This window comes from Corvus hawaiiensis, chromosome Z, assembly GCF_020740725.1.
Source record: "Corvus hawaiiensis isolate bCorHaw1 chromosome Z, bCorHaw1.pri.cur, whole genome shotgun sequence".
NCBI classification, from domain to species: Eukaryota; Metazoa; Chordata; class Aves; order Passeriformes; family Corvidae; genus Corvus; species Corvus hawaiiensis.
Window position 1 is genome coordinate 37,062,522 of NC_063255.1, and position 20,811 is coordinate 37,083,332.

A 20,811-nucleotide genomic window follows, 5' to 3' on the forward strand; every position below is an offset into this window, starting at 1 on the left:
AAAAATTTTTTGTGAGATTGACATGATGATTACTGAAGCTTTTAGCATCTACAGTATTTTGCTGTTTTGCCATGTTGTACTGTAATGACTACTTTTTATTCTAAAATATGAAGAAATCCTTTGGTACAGTGTAGTAAAAATATGTATTATGTGTAAAATAGTGTATCAACCATCACAATGATGTCTTAATGATAACCTCCACAGATTGGGAGGATACTCTTCGCAGTCATGTTAAATGATGTATTACAGATAATTAGGCTACAACAGTAGTACTACAACACTAATACTTATTCACTGAAGTACCTTTTTATTTATCAGATGTGAAGCAAGTTCTGTCTTCACAAAAGATGCTTGTACTTATTAAGTTCTTTTTCATTTCACTATCACTTGGAGATTTTGTGTGGGCTATGATTGTTCTGTTAGTCCCTTCTCCTTTCTACTCTAAAACATTTAGATTGTATAACAATTGGAGGAAGTTTATACTAAATTTTGGTGGTTTATTTTTCTTTCAGGTGCTGGATTAAATAATGGCCAGTGGCATTCTGTATCTCTCTCTGTCAAAAGGAATCGTATCAGTGTAAGAGTGGACAATGATGGGACCTCGTCTGCTCATGTCTCCATACCTCTGCAGATTTATTCAGGAGATGTTTTCTACTTTGGAGGTGAAATATGTTGTTTGTTTATGTTGGCAATATACAACAGTTACACACCAATTTTTCCTGACATATCTAATCAAATGAATTGTTTGGCTTGCTTCAAGTCATCTTTGCATGGCTTGGTTCAGGCACTGTTATGATGCTTTTCGTTTCAGTTTCCTTCGAATTTTACCATGTTGGGTAGAATAAATCACCACCCTAAATCTTTGGTCACATTTTAGATCATCATAACTTGTGTCGTGCTCTAATAATTGAATATAGTCTGGCTGGAAATCAAACAGACATGCAAAGGTTTATATTGGTGCAGACTTACTCTTTTGCTAAATTAATACTTTGGAGAATCTTCTGCTGGAATGACTTCAAGTTTTCACCTTACGTGTATGCTTACCAGTGTAAATACCCTCTTTGTATGATACACAGATTTTTTCTTTTACCACAGTGATACAACTTTTCAATGTTTGACAAATATAATTTGTACCTAAAACCTACATTTATGTATCTTCATTTCTCTAAGAATATCAACAGTCATCTGTCATCAAGAGATTATGTCATTAATAACATGTATTTTTACTGACAGAGTAGAACAAGTTGATCTGTTATTCATATAATTCCGCTGGGAAGGGACTGCATAATAGCAATGATAAAAATCATCTGAGTGCATTATTAGCCTAATGCTTCCTCTCTTTTAAACATTAATGATTGAACTATTTATTAATAATTCTCAAATTTCTGAGAAAACTGATAAGGTTGTGTAAAAACACTAAATGAGTATGGGTCAAGTCATTATCCACAGATCATTTCCCTTGAAACAATAGGTTTTAAATAAATTTTATGCTCACAAGCATACTCTTAAGTACAGTAACTGCTACATGAGTGGTTACATGAATTTTCACATCTGGTATCTACTCTTTTCTACTAAAAATACCCCTTGACTTGGCTAATAATTAGCAAAATCAGACAAAGATGCAAGGATCTTGAATAATCCTTTCTTTGTTGCTTCAGATTCCCAGACCTCTGATTAGGTGATTTTCATCATTGCAGATTTGATGATATAGATGAACAGTTCAGAAGGGATGTGGGCAGTTAAAAGGTGCAGCATATTCGATTAAAGTGTACAAGGACATTTCTATTTGTCTTTTGCAACGTGGAGGGGACAAAATAATTCCAGGCACACTGAAAGTACCAACTGCATAGCCATCCCTCAGATTCTCTGATCTCAGCCTTATAGCTGAAATCTGCAGCTCATGCATGTCATGCAAAGTTAAGGAATGCTAGAAGTGGGTTTCTGAGTTTAGAAAATTCTTTATTAAATTTTTGTGTTATATACCAGTGTCAAAATGCAGACAATGCATTTTTACTTTCTTTCCAAGTTTATATGAATATTTACTGTGTTTGTGCTGGTTGTTAAAATATGAGTATCAGCCTTTCAGGGGAGATGTCCTGGGGACTTGGTGATTGGTTTACTTGTTTTAATGAATACAAATTATGTAGAAAATGTGTATGCTTAACTAGAAAAATGTGTAATAAACGTGAAAATATTTTAGTGTTATGTCAGCACAATTTCTAGTCATGCCATCATCAAGGATCTATAACCTCTCTCAGTTCTTGTAATAATAACTCACTGCAACTCTAAGGGAAAATGAGATTATTTAATATTGCAATAAGCACATAATGTAAATTTAATGATTAAACGATTTCTTCTTATCTTTAATAACCAGTCTACAATTATAAGGAAACACAATTTAATTAATGTTAATGGTATTGTCTTTTCTCTAACAGAAGACAATTTTTTAAAAAGAGACACCAAGGAAAATATCTGAGACAAAATTTTGTAAAATGGCTAAGTCTAAAAATTGTTAACTTTTCCTGCTTTCTCTGGCCTTTATTTATTTGTTTGTTTATCTATTATTTATTTACTTCTAGTGGAGTTCAAATAAATAAATAAATATCTTATTCTCAAATGAGCATCATATTTTTCACCAGAAATGATAGAACTTGTGTTACTGTTCAATTGTAGAATGCTGTAAAGCATGTGGTAAGACCTATAATTGATTTGTCTGTGTGTGTTGCTGAAAACTTACTGTGCTCCTGTTTGGACTTTTTCAAGTCCACGCGTTGTTCTTCAAGAAACATGCCAAGTAGGTAATAAACATTTGCCTTTAGAAACATGATAACAATTTTGAACAGTTTAGTTCCTAAACAGAGTTATACACACTGAAAGTTTATTAACTTGTTAAATTTCAGTTTTCATTCATTTTCTAATCTATATTTCTCAAAAACATATATATACTATTTATGTTGTTGCACACTCATCTGAATATATTTAGTAATTTCCACTGTCATTTTGCTTTTCCTGTATCATAAGCCTGTCCACTGTCTTTATAGGACTTCAAAAGTACCCATTAGCTCTGTGGAACAGAGAAGTGTCTTAAAACTCACTGTTTCTTCCTAGCATCCTGAAACAAGAAGGTCTTCAAATGCTGTGAACCAGAATGCAGTATTGTTTGTCTAAGATCAAAGGATGACCCTTGTGCATCATTCCAGAAGCAATAATACTCCTTGGAAGAAAGCCAAAATAAAAACCATTTAAGCATTGTAGTGCAGTGCTGAGTTGCCACTGGGAAAAACTACTCAATGGATGTGGTTTAAATCAAATCAGGATTAAAACTATTTATTTATTTACTACAAATGTTTAATTAATTGGTAATCAGTGAACAAGGCATTTCAGGATCAGCAAGACAATAGATAAACCACAATACTAGATTCTTACAGAGTGTGAACACTCAGATAGTATGTAGTCTAAGCCTCTGTTCTAAACAAGTCTGATTAGATCAACATGTACGGGGATGCGACCACTCAAGGCTTGAACAGCTGCAAAGATGGAAATACTACAACTTCTTGGGGCAAACTGTTCCCCTATGGACCACTGTCACAGTAAAAACACTTGTTGCTTGTGTCTTACGACTTATGATCCAAATTTGTAGGTTTTTAGTTTTGTCCTTTGCCTCTTGGCCTATCACCATGCACTGCTGGAAGTAGTCTTGCTCCATCTTCTCTGTGCTATCTTATCAGATAGCTTTATCTTCTCTTCTTAAGTCTGAGCAGGCCCATATCTCTCAGCCTCTCCTCATAACTGCATTCAGCTTCCTAACCATCTTGGAGGCCTCCTCTGGCCTCACTCTAGGACACTGATGTCCTGTACTGGGGAGCCCAGAACTACCGCACTCCAGATATGGCCTCACAAGTGCCCTGTAGCAGGAAGGACCACTTCTCAAGATTTGCTGACTGTGCTCTTAATAATACATCCTAGAAAGGCATTGGCCTTCTGTGCTGCAAGAGCACTTTCCCAGCTCATGCTCCACTTGATGGACACTAGGATCTCAGGCCTCTCTCTGGACAGTTATCCTCCAGTTTGGATTATTACGTGGACTTGTTCTATCTCAGATAAAAAATCTTGATCCTGCTCTTAGTGAATTTCACGGCATTCCTGTCCAAGCCCCTTTAAGTTGTAGCCCTCCTCTCCAACATTTGGAACCTGACCTGGTTGGTATCAGTTGCAGGCTTGCTGAAAGTGTGTGCTGTGTCATCATCAAGGTCATTAATGAAGACATTATAGATACCACTTCTGATCTCTGAAGAATCTTCTGCTCAGTGAGCATCAGCTAGACTTTGCGTCATCGACTGCCTGTTTATCCCACCCATATATCATGAATCTGGTGATAGGGAGACTATAAAAGACTCTTAAGTCTTCTAAAGTCATGGTATGCAATGCTCACTGCTCTCCCTTTATCTATACTGCTCATCATTTCAGCACAGAAAACAAAGGCCTTGGTCAGGCATGATTTAACCTTGAAGCTAAAGTTAGCCAGTTAACTTCTTGTCCTTTGCATGTTTAGAAATGGCTTTAAGAAGTTTCACTCGGTGAATTTGCCAGGGACTGCCATAAGACTTAACGGCCCTCTAGTTTCTTGAAGATGGGTGTAACCTCGGCCTTCTCCAATTATAAAGAAGTTCAGCAAAATGCCGAGACCCTTTGAGGATTAAAATGTTAATGAATTCACAATGACAATGGCAATTGTTAAAATGGCATTGACAAGCTCCTGCAGCACCCTCAGGTGCACCTTGGGCTCATTGTTCTTTACAGTGGATACTACATTCTTTTTTCATGCTCTGCTAAGATATGGGAAGTCTAAGGATCAGTTTTACTAGCGAAGAAAAAGACCTTGAAGGAAACAATTCTTTTCTAGACCCGTGTCACTGAGTTTCCTACCCTAAAAGCCTTCCTTTTCCTACTGTTGTACCGACAGAAACCTATTTGTTGCACTTCAGCTTCCTTGGCAAGTTTTAGCTTCTCTTGGTTTCCTAAGTGCATTCCTAGACATGCAGGTAATGTCTTTGTAATCCCCTCTACGTTGTATGTCCCTGCTACCACGTTTTGTATACTTTGTTTTTGTGTTTGTACTCACTCAGGAGCTCCATGTTTATGTTTGCAGGCCTTATGCCACACTTGCTTAACTATTCTGATATTGCTATGGACTTCTCTTATGCTCTGAAGAGCTTTCTTGTTGAAAGCTATCCAGCTGTTTTGCTCTCCAAGGCAATTTCTAACGGTATCCTCAAAACAGATCCTGAACAGAAAAAATTTGGCTCTTCTGAAATCCAGGGTTGTAATTCTGGGCTTTTATTTCTTGCTCTCTTCTCTGTGGCTCGTAAACTCTACAACTTCATGTTTGCTGTAACCAAGACTGTCCTTGATCTTTACATTTTCAACCATTTCTTCCTTGTCCATGAGTAGCAGGTTCAATGGAGCATCTCTCCTAGTTGAGTCATTGATGGTCTGCAACAAGAAGTTTCAGTACTTTACAAAATCTTCTTGACAGCTGATAGAGTAAAATCACTGTACTTAGTAACTTTTTTTCTTGTTTGACTTCAATTGTTCTTAAAACTTGTTCAAATCATGCGACCTTGTATCGTAACCGAACATTCTGGGACTGTGGTCTCCCAGTCAATGTGCTCATATTTCGACTGCATTCATTGCTTTGGAACTTTTGCTTAGGTTATCCTTTACCAAAACTTTTAGTGATGTTTTTGCATATGCTTTAGAAACAGTAAGACTGCAGAGAAGTATTTCTTTGTAGTCATACAGTCATGGCTTATCAGAAGAGCTTCTGGCTGAAGTTCTCCAACCACAAAGTTTAAAACGTGGAGGTTATCGAAGTTCAATCTACTTTTGTAATATAACATTTTTTCAATAAAATATTTATTTTCAGCTCCAGTTTTTATTTGTCTTTCAGGTTGTCCTAGCAGTGGAAACATTTCTGAATGTAATACCTCATTTGGTGGTTTTCAAGGATGCATGCGACTTATTTCCATTGGTAACAAAGCAGTGGATATGATCTCTGTTCAGCAAAATGGTTTTGGCAATTTCAGTGATCTTCAGATAGACTTATGTGGCATTACAGACAGGTAAGAAAATAATGTTTACTCGTTTATTTATTTATGTCTATTTTTTGTTTCTGATAGTGACTTGATGACAAAGAACAGAACACTTACAAAATGACATGCTGTTTCTTTTGTAAGAATTTAGAAGTCTAGAATAAATGCAGTGTATGTAGCATATAGCAAGTAGACTTCCTTTAACTGCAAATAAAATTAACTTTGCCTAAAATTATTTTATGTTTCTGAAAAATTTTAAATATCTTACTTTCTTTTCAAGTAAAGTGGCAGATACAAATCCCCTACTGCGACCTGTAGTCCCATCCACCCTTAAAAATACTATGTTTTTACAAGTTACTGCTGTTTCCTATATTCTACCTATCCAGAAACACAATACAATAGTATCCATCAAGTGAGTAAGCAGTCTTCTTTCAGACCATGGTCGGAACTAATCTCATAGCTCGCAATTAGCATCTATCTACAAGAATGCCTAGCTGAAGTGTCTCCCTCCCCAAAAAGGAAAGACTGTATACCTTCCCAGAAATAGAAATGCTTGATGGAAAGACATTGCTGGACTTCAATGTGGTGAAAGCAGAGGGGGTGTTGCAGAACAACACAGGCTGCTGAGAAGAGAGGGAGCAAACACACAGACAGGCAATGGAAGAAGAAGTTTTATTCTGCAGACTCTGAAGAATGCAGTCACAGACAGCTATTCTGTCTTTAATCCAGAAGTGGTTTACTTGGATCCGGTGAAAGGCTGTACTGAGAGGACACAGCAGGCAGAGGGGTATGCTGTGGTTTTAAACGCTTCTCCCTCACTTTCTGTATTTCTAATCCTCATAAAGTGCCTTTGATTTCAAAAAGTCTGGCTTTTGAATCATAAAACTTTCAAAAATTTATCTTTTTGGAAAAACACTGTAGGCAGAGATCTGCTTCAAGACCATAGCCAATTTCAGGTTGTAACATAAACCTATTTCTGTGACCCTCTATCCATTCCTAGAGATAACACAGTGTACAGCTATCCCAGTCCTTATTTTGGAGACAGTCACTACTCCTTGTAGATGACAGATAGAAAAAATACTAGCTCTTTTCCTAATTTTTCATAAAAGTTTAAGGAGAGAAACGTCCAAGAGAAGGATAAAAGTTCTGCCTACAATGTGATCCTTTCAATTGTGTTTGTAATGTGTATTCTCACTAGTATTTCTACACCTATCATTCATTAAAAACATATGCAGTTCCTATATATATATATATACATATATATATATAATTGTGCTAATTTATCCCTTACTGAACTAATACTGACTTTGCAATAGGCACTAAGTGTGATAGATATATGCCAAAACACAGTTTGGCCTCAGTCAAAACTTTACTGTATGATTTACTAGGGACTTATATCTGGGATGCCACATACATTGATGTTTCTCATTGCCTTTCTTTCATACTACTGCCTTTGACTTATTTTCTTGCTTTTCACTCATAACTGTCTCCTTCCTCTCCTCTTTGATGGACCTCATGACACTTCCTTCCAGCTTCTAATCCACTGCATCACTGCTGTTTTTTCAACTCTCCAACTGAACTTACTTCCGTTACACTGCTTGCTTTCTTGATTGTAAAAAGACAAAACCAGGAAGAGAATCAGGTCAAAATAATCTGAAGTGGGAATCTGCATATTCTTAAGTCAAACACATGAAAGGATATCTAAGCAAGATTATGAGTGGAAAATATCACCCAGCTGGCTCACAATATAATCGATACCAATTTCTGTCTGATTTACCATGAATTTTTCAATGTTCACAGTAACTGTGTGTTACAGCAGGGATACTGTAACATGATGTATCAAACAAGGAGTCCCAGGGAAAGGAAATATATATGGACAGACAGATTCTTGATAGCTGTTTCAGAGATGTTTATTTCTCCAGCCGCATGGCCGGGGCTCTGCTGAGGAACTGTTCCAGTCACGGGACCAAGGGTCCTTCTGCCTGCGCAGGGGAACACAAACCAACCCATGGGAACGAGGCTGAGCAGGGGCAGGGAAACCCCGTGTCTGTGCCCTCAGGGCCCCTCTCCCAGGGCTACATGGCAGGGGGACAAGACCCCAGCATTTCACCCGTTTAACAAAAGAGACGTAAAACTTAACATTGAAAACAACAAGGACAGTTTCAAAACAAAACAAGCCACCCTCCTGAGTCTTTGAATGTCCAAACAGATTCTCTGGAACATATTAAGGCTGACAGAAGGGAGACAGGACTCTCTGAGCATGCTTTGTGGGGGAACTGATGCAGGAGAGGGTTTAATTTCTTCCCTCCCCCTTTTCATCCCCCACTCGGCATTGGAAAGGGATTTTTGGGGAAACAATTGGCAAAAGCATGGTTTTGTGAGGGAAACCATGGATGAAAAAACGGATTGGGAATACACTGGGGGTAATAGGACATAGGGTAAAAGGGAAAGGTGGGATTAGGAAAGGGAGACTGTAGGGGGGGTTTACAAGGGAGATATTGTCTAACATGACTACGATTTTTAGCATATATACTGCCTTTTACAGGAACACCATCAGGCCCAGTGACCTGCAATGCTTGTAACCCTTTTCTACCTTGTATAATTTTGAATTCTACCACCTCTCCATCTCCCAAGCTTGGGATGCATTTTTCAGGGTTATTCTTTTTAATAGCAGTTCTATGCACGAATATGTCTTGCTGGTTGTCACATCTTGTTATAAAACCATAATTTTGTTTAACATTATACCACTTTACTATTCCTAAAACCTTAGCTACTGTGGTATTTTCCTTTTTCTGAGTGGCTGCTGTTTTCTGTCTCGTTGCATTGGAATTGTCGGAGCTGCTGGGGCTGCCGGGGCCGCCGGAGCTGCTGGTGCCTGCGCGCTCTTCCTGGGTTCGCGTTTGGGGCTGCGTGGGCCGGGTCAGGCTACGCCGCTCAGTTCTCCGCGCGTCACCTCCTCTGGTCTCAGCTTTGCTGCCTCTGCCAGGCGCTGCATCCACATCTCGGCTGGGCCCCTGAGCAATGACCCCCCTGTGCCCTGCTCCAGCGCGTGTTTCGGCTGGGTGCGGCTCTGCTCCACCGCCACTGCCCCTCTCGGTCGGGCGTTCATGGGGCTCGCTCCACCACGTGCTGCATGGGGCCGGGAGGGCACCGCCGGGTCGCCCCGCTCCCGCCGCGCCTCGCTCTGCTGCCAACACTGCGGCTCGCGTGGCTCCGCCTGCGCGTGGGAACTGCCTCGCTGCTGCTCGCAGAGGGCTTGGTTCATGTGGCCTGGGTCGCACAATCCCTGAGCCAGGCTTCCCTTTGCCAGGAAATAGCTGACATTGCTCAACAGTCTCGGTAATTAAATAATATTCACGAAAATATTCTTCCATTGGCATATATTTTGACTCAAAATTTAACTGTGTCCAAACGGTCTTCCAGAAGTCTTTGGTAAGAATTAAACATAGAAACATAGAAAAAGTTCTTAAACAACCATGCCAAGAAGTGTTTCAGTTCCTTTTGAGCTTGAATTAAGCTAAAATTTACAAATTGTTGTTCAAGAATCTTTTCAAGTTTAAGATAAATGTCCATATGCAGCTTGGAGAGCCAAGAGTCTTCCCACGGTTCCTCCATAGTTTAGATATGGAATAGCAAAACAAAAACGAGAAGAGGAATCAAAAGTTTCCAGGGTTTGCTCACACATCAGTCGCTTAGGGATCAGGGATTGTTCTGCCCGCAATTCACCACCATTTTGTTGCAGCGGGGATACTGCAACACGCATATATCAAACCAGGAGTCCCGTGGGAAAGAAATATATATGGACCGATTCTTGATAGATGTTTCAGAGAGATGTTTATTTCTCCAGCCGCATGGCTGGGGATCTGCCGAGGAACTGTGGCAATTATGGGACTGAGGGTCCTTGCCCGCGCAGTGAAACACAAACCAACCAATGGCAAACGACGCTGACCAGGGGCAGGGAAACCCTGTCTCTGTCCCCTCAGGGCCCCTCTCCCAGGGCTACATGGTGGGGGGGAAGGGACCCCTACAACTGTGGACCTCCTAAAATCCTCATCTTAGAGTTGCAGTTTAGAAGCCATCTCCTGCTTCATGAACACAGACATATCTTACCAAAATTTTTAAAGGAAGACGGTACATTTTTATATGTAGTGATTCCAGCTATTCTCAGTTTTGAATGACCATAAGATTTAAGTTTTACATGTAGGTTTTAAAAAGATGATTTGTGTATAAATAAACAATATATGATGTATAAAGCCACTATGCAAATCACAGTATATAGAAATCCAGCAATATTTAGAGTATACAAGTGTCATAACACTTAACTCTTACTTGGTGCAGCTCAATTTATTTAGAACTGCACCCTTCCTTTTTAATTACTTTTTTGTTGTTGCTTTTAAGCATTGCAGCAAAGGGCAAAGTTTTTTATATATGCCCTTATCATAGTTTTATCTTGCTGAATTTTTACAGCCTATGAAGGAAAGTAGTTACCACCTTCATTTTATGTCAATATCATTAGTTTCTGGTTTTGGTTGGGGTTTTTTTCCAATGAGGACATGTGTAAGACACTTAAACCTCCAAACCACTGTGGTTTTCAAAGTGTTTTATTACTTTCTTGCACTTTCTGGGCTTGAGCTTATATTACTTTCATACTTCATTGAAATTATGTATTTTTTTCTCAAGATCAATGGTACAAAAGGAAAAGAACATCTTCATGGGAGATTTTTGGTTGGTTGGTTTTGTTTTCTCTAATATTTGCTAGTGTTAATTTATGTCTCTTCTACCTTGACTATTGTACCTTTCTTGCATGGCTCTTCCAGATTTAGTTTTCAGCTCCCAGCAGGCTTAGCATGTCTTCCTAATTTATCAACATAGAAGTTTAATCCACCCACTCATTTTTATAAATTCCATTACCCTCATTGTATTTTATTTCAAAATAGACTACTTTTAAAAATCCTGTCTGGTCTTGTGCTAGTATTGCTTCTGGGACTGTTTCTTTCCCGTTTCCTCACAGAATCTCATTTAATTTAATATTTGCAGCCCATCATTTTGAAGCTTCATGTCTCTCTTTATAAACTAATTCTACGTCTCACCATAAATCCAGGTGATAAAGCACATTCTTCTTTGGCAAAATTAAAACTGCTTACATGTTTTAAACAATTTTTGATAGGTAGCTTGTATCATCCTGTGTACCATATTTTTTGAGAAAAACTGTTTTCTTCTTACCATAATTTATAAATGTCTTTGAATGCCCTAAGCTAATAAGCATTTTTGCCACTGTGTTCCTGATGGTAAATATCTCCCTACAGATGAGCACAAACAAATCCCTTCTTTGTCTTGGAGTCTTTAGGGGAGTCTTTACATCTCCGGTTCCAGATAGTGAAACATGACCCAGATTCTGGAGTTATTGATGGCTTTTGGAACAGAAGTGATGGACACCTAAATGTAGTAGTTCTACACATTTAAAGTGCATGGAGACAAATAAAATTTATTCTTTGAGTAGAAACCTGGATTTATATGCAATAGTAAATAAACTGAAAATAATTCCATTTAATCCATTCTTTACCTCATATATACACATTTAGCATATGAAGAGTATTCTTTATGAGATTTACAGTCTTTTTGGAGAGATGGTTTGTTAATAATTAATTTTTCTGAATATAAATTATTAACTTTTTATTCTTTTTATACAAATAAATGTCATACCATTTTCCTATTTTCAGTTTTCTCAGTTCCATAAACTTTCTAATTCCTTATCCTAGTCTTAAATTGTTATACTGTTTCCAGTCACCAGTCTTCCCATGATCCTTCATTTAGCCATTTCATTACATGATACCTTTATATTGTTCTATTGCTCATGTTTCTCTTAGGAATGCAAACAATCCCCTTCATACATTTCTCCTTAATATATTTTCTCTCAGCTCCTTTATAAATATATATCAGTTTAATAACTCCTAATTATGTATGAACCATTCACAAAATCACTTTAAAGGACACAGTGTCATTTAAATACCTTACAATGTAAGCATATTTAGTCTCTGAGGAAAGAGTACCAGATGACTCTGTCCTAATTACATTGAGCCCTACACAGAAACATACAGTTTCCTACCAGGAGTTCTCATGTTTTTGTCCTGGCAGCAGTGTTTTGTACAAAAAAAAAAAAAAAAAAAAAAAATTAAATGGGTTTATGTCTTTTAAAAAAAGCCAAAAATACCTGCACAGTTCTGAAAATTTTTTTCTCTCTTTTTTTTAAATAAACTGAAGAATGAAGAAATAATAGGGATTAAAAATGCAGCAGTTATTTGCTCTTTTTTAAGTATCTTTTAACCATAATTTAGAATCGTGATAAAGAAACAGTGTACAAAAAAAGTCTAGCTGAAACTTCACATACAAAGTCCTTATTTTCCCCTTATCAAAATTATATGCATATTCTGGATCAGTATTCTCCTCTCAATATTAGTTTATAATTATTAATAGCCTGCTGCCTCGGTATAAAATATTATATCATTTTCAGATGCCCTACACTTAAAAGCATATTATCAAGAAATATGTGGTAAATGTTTAATCAGCTGTTGCTTTTCTGGTTTTAGCAGACATGGTGATGAATACAAAAAATTAATTTTTACAGATGAAGAACTAGAAATACTGTTTCAAATATGAGAAATATTTTTTAGAAGATTTGTTTTTTCACAGAAAACTCTGTTCTAAATCTTTCTTTGGCGTAGGGTCACTGTATAATTTAGTTATACGTTTACTTTGATGTAGCTAGTGGCTACTTTCTATTATACGTTCTGAAGCAGAGGAAAGATGTAAAATTTAATGTTAAAAGATTTAAATTACACTCTTGTTTTCACTTTCATTGAGGTTGGTTCAATCGTCATCAATTTCATCTACGCTTTTCAATTTGTGAACACTATTAGTAAGATTAATTAGTAGGGACAGGGAGTCAATACCAGTAAAGACCATGTAGAGCACAATTTTTGGATAATGATGTCTTTATCAAAAAGGCATGAGACACAAAATGATGTGACAGCAGAGCAGCTGTCAGTGGATGCACTGAAGGTCTTGAATGGCGGTTTTGCTAGAGGTTTGTATTTATAATAACTGATGATTAGTTATATCCATAGTAAAATAAAACATTTACCTAAGAAACATTAGCAAATTTATGTAATTCCATCTAAGTATTTAAAATCAAAATAATTGTAAGCCCGGTGCCTAAACAGAGCTCATTGAGACATATATCCTTTATAGATTAGTCTTAAGAATACATTTTGTAAGAGAATAGATACAAGATCAGCTCTTTCACTACCAAAAAGTGTCACAGATTTCCTTGTAAATAGGTGACATCTCTCAGTTTATTTACTTTACCTACACTTCGCCTGCTACTTCTTTTTTTAATTTACTTCTGTGAAAACCACTTATTTTTGTTTATAAACATGAAAGGAAGATAACATTCTTTGAGTGCCATGAGGACTGAATGCATGAAAACCCTGAATTATTCATAGGGCAGATGTGTGAAATTTTGGACTTTCTGCGATCCTAATTTAATATCCTCCTAACATTTCTTGAATGAATTAAAAGGTATTTCAAGATCCTGTGAATATTAGTGGACCTATTGTTTTTGTTTGGGGTTTTTTTTTTACTGTGGCTAATGTCAACAGTAAAGTTATTTTACACTTTCTGAGCTGTATCATACGTATATACTCAGTGCAGTTAGAATGTTTACTAATTTCTAATGTGAAAAGCTAGTTAAGAATTGGTTAAAAGCTAGTTAATAATTGGTTGAAGTGTGCCAGTATACTTCAACATATTTTCAGCTGTGTTTATAAAAAAAGAGAATTTCTTTTTTTTTCATCTCACGACTATTTTATACTTTGGTACAGTGCTGCAGTCTGAAACACTAAGAAGATACAGGTAAATTAGTTTTTCAGTCAACCATTGTATATGTAGAAGAAAGTAATCAAGCCCTTCAGGATATTAATTGTATTACCAGAATGGAAACTGGCTTTATAGGCAGTTGCGTTGAAACTGACATACTGAACTCTTTCTAGGATAGAAACTAAATACAATTTTGGAAGAAGAGATAGATCTCAGGTGCTGTGGTCAGATTTATTTGTTAGGTGATTTTTTTATTATTATTTTTACAAGAACAGAAAGAAATCTGCTCTAATGTTGCTTTGTTTTGATAAATCTTGTTGAAGAAATTCCAGTCATTGCAAAACTTGCCATCGAATTATCAACACAAACCTTTCATTGGTTTATCAGCCTGTATTGAATTGCGGCCAATTGAACAGTAATAACAATTCTGCATCTTACAATTTAGTTCTGTTCTCACAAGCTTATTACATAATGAAGATATTTTCTACAAGCAAAAGGAATACCAAGGAAGAAATTCTTCATTTTCTTTTACTTACATTGACATCTTCACCAATGACCTTGATCACTTCCTTCACATTATACTTCTTTTCCAGGATTTGCTTTTCTTGCTAAGTACAAGTAGCATGTAAGTGAAGAGTGAAAATGTACATTGTTTTTTATTTTAGGTGTTTGCCTAATTACTGTGAACATGGTGGTGAGTGCTCACAGTCCTGGAACAGTTTCCACTGTAACTGTGCCAATACTGGTTACAAGGGAGCTACTTGCCACTATCGTAAGTCTAAGATGTTTTCTGGTTTCTGACTATGCTTTTACTTCTGATTGAATTTCTTCACCACAAAGAAAAAAAAAAAAACCAAACCAAAACAAACCAAAAAACATTTGAACATATCATTCATAAATTATTTTAAGTCATAAAAATACTCATGATCTGGTTTGAGGAAAGGCCTTGGGAGCTCAAAATATGTAACAAAAAAATGGATTGAAAGTTTGTGTTTTTCTTTCATGTTTTTTGTATTTTACATGAGATAGTAATATCCTCTCCCATCCATATAATTCCACTTTCTGAATCAATGGATCATTTAGAAATATGTTAAATTCATCTTTATTCATCACAACAACTAATACTCATTATTTCTGAGACAGTGGGACTACACGCATGTCCAAAGGTAATCCTGTGCTAAACCTCATACACGTGTTTTTCTAGTTTGCTGGATCAGGAAGTAGATTAGGAGAAAATAAAATAAATTAATTTTAAAAACCTAATTGAAAGTAACTTAGGTAATTTCACAGGAGATGCTTTACTTTGGTACTGCTTTCAGCATGTTCTGGGAAGACAATAAGTACTCTGGCTTTTATTACATGCTTCTAATAAGTAAAAATCCACATGAAAGTTTACTGTAAGTTTACTGGGGTTTTTTGGGGTTTTTTTTGGTTTTTTTTTGTTGTTTTTTTGTTTGTTTGTTTGTTTTTAAATAGAAAGATTGCCTTAATCATCAGATAAATAATTCTGTCTGTCAGCGATTGAGGCACAGACCCAGACCGGCAGGGAATCTGAATCGTTTATTCAAAGGAGTGAGTTGGTTTTATACACTTTTCCAAGGCACAGTATTTCCTTATAGGGTGTGACCTATCCCGTGTTGCCACATCAGCAACACACTTTCTCAGTGTCCTCCTATGGATGATCACTCGCTGTTCACCCATCCATCAGCTCCCGGCAGGCTCCTCTCCGTAGGGCTCTGCCCTGTGACACCTCCTCCCCCAGGGTCTGGAGGAGACAAGTCTCTCTGTGCCACCATGTGCTCCTTTGTGCTGCCATCTGCCTCTGCAGGCAGGTTTTACAGCTCACAACCCAATTCTCTCTTATGTCTCCCCATATCTATCCTTACAAATCATCTTTATAAATCTGTACAGTCCTTTTTGGCAGCTTTTACAAAAAGAATGTATGTATACCCAGGTGGGATTTTTTGAGAAATCACTGATTTTAGAAGATGGCCTATTTAAATCTTGCTCATATAAAGTCAACAAGAGTCATATATGCCAATAGTATAGATGCTTTTGAATACCACAGTGTATACCATTCAACTCTGATGAGCCCAGAGTGAAGATGAAGGTGATTTGCTTCATTACAATTTGAAAAGTCATAAATTGAATCATCTAGTGATATCTATGAGGACAGAGGGAGGCTATGGTTTCCTGATGATTAGGACTCCGTGAGAAATGTAATATTACGAGTTACCAAATCTTTTCCTTGTCAAAAATAATAATGAATAATTGAACTTCTTTTTTCATTTCTAAATTTAGCTAAGGGCATTTACTGTAAAGAACCATAAAATTCCATTTGAAAATTGCATAAATTGTTTGTTATGGATATTTCATAGAGTAAGTAAAATCAATGGTTTGTCTCTTTTATAGTTGTTGCCCTACAATGTCAGTAACCATCCAGCAAAGAAACAGAAGGATCACATTCTTAAGAAAAATAGCTTATTTTTAAAAAACATTTGTATAGCACTCGTAACTACTTTTGTAATCTAATGGCTCATTCTTTTGGCAGATTTTTTTTTTTTTTTAAGTTTTTATACTGATACAGCTCACAGTTTAATTTTGAAATGAAAGATCAAAACATTATGACTGCTCAAAAGAAACGTAATGGTTAAAGGAGAATTTAGACTAGCGTGTCCAGCTGTGGCATTATCATCATGCTTCCTGAGATACAGTTACAGAGGTGTACTCATACATCTTCTTTTTTCTCAGATACTTGATATAGAGCAGGTATCACTGATTTTTTTTTCAGACCTAGACTGAAATAAAGCATACACGACAAGGAGCCAAGGAGTTGTCATTTTGTCTTTGCTTATTTAGTTCTTTTACTGAAGTCTCTGACAAGTCACTTGCTTTTCCATTTAAAATGGGAAGAAAATAAGAAGTGTGAAAGCCAAAAAATGGTTACCTTCTGCTTTACTTTACAACAACAACAGCAACAAAAATCTGATTTGGTTGAGGTAGTTAGTAGGAGTTTCCTCAAAATCTTATTACCAGGGTCTAAGTAATATTCTTGGCATTCTACCATTATTCAGCAGTTTTTACAACCATTTACTTACCCATATTTCATGTTTTCCTCCCAGAGGTCTTGAACTGGAAATACAGATTAAAATGCTTAAAAATGCACCTTGTGATCTCCACGATAACTAAAACCAAATATGCTTAACAATTTCTAATAAAGGCATAGTTTTGACGACATGAATTTTCTTCATTCTTTAGCAGAGATAACACACCCAAGTGCTTTTCCCAATGTCACAGTTCATGCACTTTTTTTTTAATTCCCTGAATAAAAATGTAAAATCATGCCATTACATTTGTGATGGAATGTGTTCTTTTACAGCCATCTATGAGCAATCATGTGAAGCCTATAAGCACAGAGGGAATACTTCAGGCTTTTACAATATTGATTCAGATGGAAGTGGCCCCTTGGGACCATTTCTCGTATACTGCAATATGACAGGTGAGGTGATAAACTTCCTTAACTTACAGCTGGGACTGTATGCATGCTCATTATATTGAAACATGGGTTACCAAGGGAGAAGTCTCTGAAGTTCCTGAATTTAATGTAAACATGCACAACAAAATGAAGGTGACTCCTTAGGTCAGGATATTGGGCAAAGAATTAGGCAGAAAATTAGAACAATAACAGGATTCAGGCTGTGAAGCTAACACAGCATTCCTGTTATGCTTTGCATAAATGGGGCATATGTTCCATATGGAGACAATGTCATACTAGTTCATTTTTGGGAAGCAGCTTTGTTCTCACTGAAGTTGCAGCAGACTTAAGAAAATGAGAAATAAGTTATGTTTTATGAGAAATTTGCAGATTTTTCTTGATAGCCTTCTGAAAAATTGTAATTTAGATCTGGCCTCTGTTGAGAGGAATATAGATACTAAACTTCATTTCTCAAGCTGCAAGGTGATCTTTTGGAGAATACAAATGCAACCAGTGGGACTCTTGCAGCCTCACTTTTGGACACCCTGTTCACCTTCTGCAACCAGTTCTTTGAATCTGATCATGTATATAACTAGAAGTTTTAGCTGTCGGAGTTTGATTTCAGTCTGCTTTTTAACAAAACAGTTGATGTTTTGTTGACACTCTGTATGGTGTATGGTATATTGGTATAAATCCTTTCTAAAAAGCTTAAATTTAAATGGCTTTGGAATTTAATATTGCTGGATTTGTGGCTGTCTCCTTTTCTTTTTATTTAGCCCCTTTTATTTGAATTGCTTTCCAGCCAAAATCACGGAAACATTTTATTGTTTTGTTTGACAAAAATATATTTTTACACATTTATAACTGTTTAAAAGAATACATGAATAAGCTAGATTTGAACTGATTTAGATATGCGCTGTTGAGAACTTGACTTAGAAACCTTACAGTAAGAGTGTGATAATGGGCTTGAGCAATTTACCTAGTCTCACCATGTCAGCTCCTGACCTTGACTTCTACAGTGAACTGTGCTAACTCACAATAAGCACACTTCAGATTGGCACAGGCTCTTAGAAAGAAATATTCTAGTGTCCTGTGAGACTGAAAGACACCAAGGAATCATGGCAGAAAGATGACAATTTTTCTAAGTGGGTATAACTCTCCAAGGTACAGTGCAGTGTCTGATTTATCCTTGTGTGTCCATGAACAGCTGTTACTGTTTTCCTCAGTCACTCCTTATTCACCACATTAAGCAAACATCATTGATCGGTTCTTCATCTCAAGATGCATTGTGACAGGATGAATCTTCTATATTTGTTTTGTTCCCAGTTTCCTCATGACTGGTATTCCCTTTTCCCACCAGTGGCAGGGAAGGCAGATGCCCACATTTCATACTGCACTGCCTTGTCTTTGACATTCATGGGGCTCTATTTTCAGGCAGCTGGGAGGGAGGTGCCATTCCCTGATTTTGTTCCTGGAGGTCAGTTTCAGAATCAAAAGCCTACAGTCGACACTGTCAATTAAAATGCTACAAAAATTGCAATTGTCTTTTTTCCTTTTTTCTTTATAATTTTAGGAGTGTGACCGTGAGTTGAATATCCAAACTGCTTGTCTTCATTTTTAAGTTTAGTGTAATGTTTAGGTCTATTTTTGTCCGTGTGTATGTTCATCTACCAAAAAATCCCCACAACCATGGAAAACAGCACCCAAAACAAAGAAAACAACCAAAATTTAAATTTTGTATCTAGCTATCTGGTTTTTGATACTCTAATCACATCCTTAATAAAACTTTATAATTAGATAAAAAATATTTCATTTAGTTTTTCTGTTTAGTAGTTATCTTCAAGTGACCATGAGTCCTTTCCTCTTTATGAATATTTTATAATATCTGCCATGTGTAGCCTATAGGCAGCTGATGAAATAAAATAGAGGTCTAGTTGGAGTACTACTATTACAATGTTAGAAATACTGTATCAATACTAAAATTTAGAGAAAGTAATATTTCTCATGTTTTTTTCAAATTACATTGACCATTAAGATGGAAGAATACAGTAACCATGAATCTAAACTTGACTTGACTGTCCCAGACTGGCTTTAACTGGGAGCCTGCTCACCCCTACCTTGAAAGGGATTTTGGTCAGGAGTGAGACTTCAAAGTTTTGAAAGTGGGAGTTGGAACAGAATAAGCTCATTTCTTTCCTATTCACAGGTGAAGGGGCTTGGCAAAAGTATAAAACAGAAGAATGATACAAGCCTTCACCATAACTACTATTTAATTTTAGGTGGCAATAATAATTCACCTACATGTAATCTTAGTTTTGTAGTAAATATAGTATATGCAAGATACTTCTGCTTCTATGTATAATAGAAAAGGCTTGTAGGCCATTTTCTCATACAGAATAAATTAATTCAGGCTATAACGATGCATGTAATGTAGGTAGATTTTAGGGTAGAATTAGTGTTATTTTATGTATTATTTATGCCTGGGGAAAGTAACAACAGTAAGTGTTTTTTTCTTTCCAGTCTTTCATTGGAATTTGCGAAGTAAAGAGCATTTTATTTCTAATACAAATATTTGGGTGTCATCGCATATTCTTTCCTTATTCAATAAGCCGAATACTTTTACAGTCATGGTACAATAATCTACCTATTAATAGAAACAACAAATAATTGTTTTCATTTTTGCTCAGTGATTTATCTCTGTGTTTCATGAGCCCCAAAAGGCTTTCTATGATTAAAGAAGTTATCTTGAAGTTTGTCTGATTTCATCATACATGTTCTTTCCATTACTAACTTACGCAACTCTTTCTCATTCTTTATTACTTTTCATGTGGGTTTTGAAAGATGCAACGTGGACAATTATACAGCATAACAGCACCAACCTAACCAGAGTTAAAAGTGCTAATCGAGAGAACCCACACACCGTGTTTTTCAAGTATTCTGCCAGCCTAGACCAGCTTCAGGCTACAATAAACCTTGCAGATCACTGTGAACAGGAGCTTGCTTACTACTGCAAAAAATCAAGGCTTTTAGATAAGTCAGGTAAGTAAAGCAGACAAAGCCTCTTATGCTGCATAGTGCCTTTTGTTTTACTGGCTACTAAAGTTATTTATTTCTAACAAGGCTACGGCATTTTGCTGCTATGGAGTTTGAACTACTTCAAATATCAAGTACTCAGATTTCTGTAGGTTGCCAAGAGATACTTGAACCAGGAAAATACAAATGTCAATTTATAATGATCTTCTTTCAGAGAATTAAGTTCCCAAGTTAATTTCTCTCATAAGACTTTTAAATTAACAGAGATTGTTATTAACAGATCTCTTCTTGTTTGGTCTTCCATGATTTTTTTAATTTTAATGAAGGAGCTACTGA

The 20,811-nt window shown here is 36.5% G+C and overlaps 1 protein-coding gene across 2 annotated transcripts in view; it reads left to right on the plus strand.

The window, feature by feature from the left end:
* The window catches only part of CNTNAP4 (contactin associated protein family member 4), a 219,476-nt gene that overhangs the window by 152,126 nt on the left and 46,539 nt on the right, over window positions 1-20,811 (plus strand). For both annotated transcript variants that reach the window (XM_048291917.1, XM_048291919.1), the window contains 5 exons: window positions 513-662; window positions 5,951-6,122; window positions 14,633-14,739; window positions 17,347-17,466; window positions 20,284-20,481. In XM_048291917.1, coding sequence (XP_048147874.1) covers window positions 513-662; window positions 5,951-6,122; window positions 14,633-14,739; window positions 17,347-17,466; window positions 20,284-20,481 — 747 coding nt within the window. The remainder of the gene's footprint in view (window positions 1-512; window positions 663-5,950; window positions 6,123-14,632; window positions 14,740-17,346; window positions 17,467-20,283; window positions 20,482-20,811) is intronic.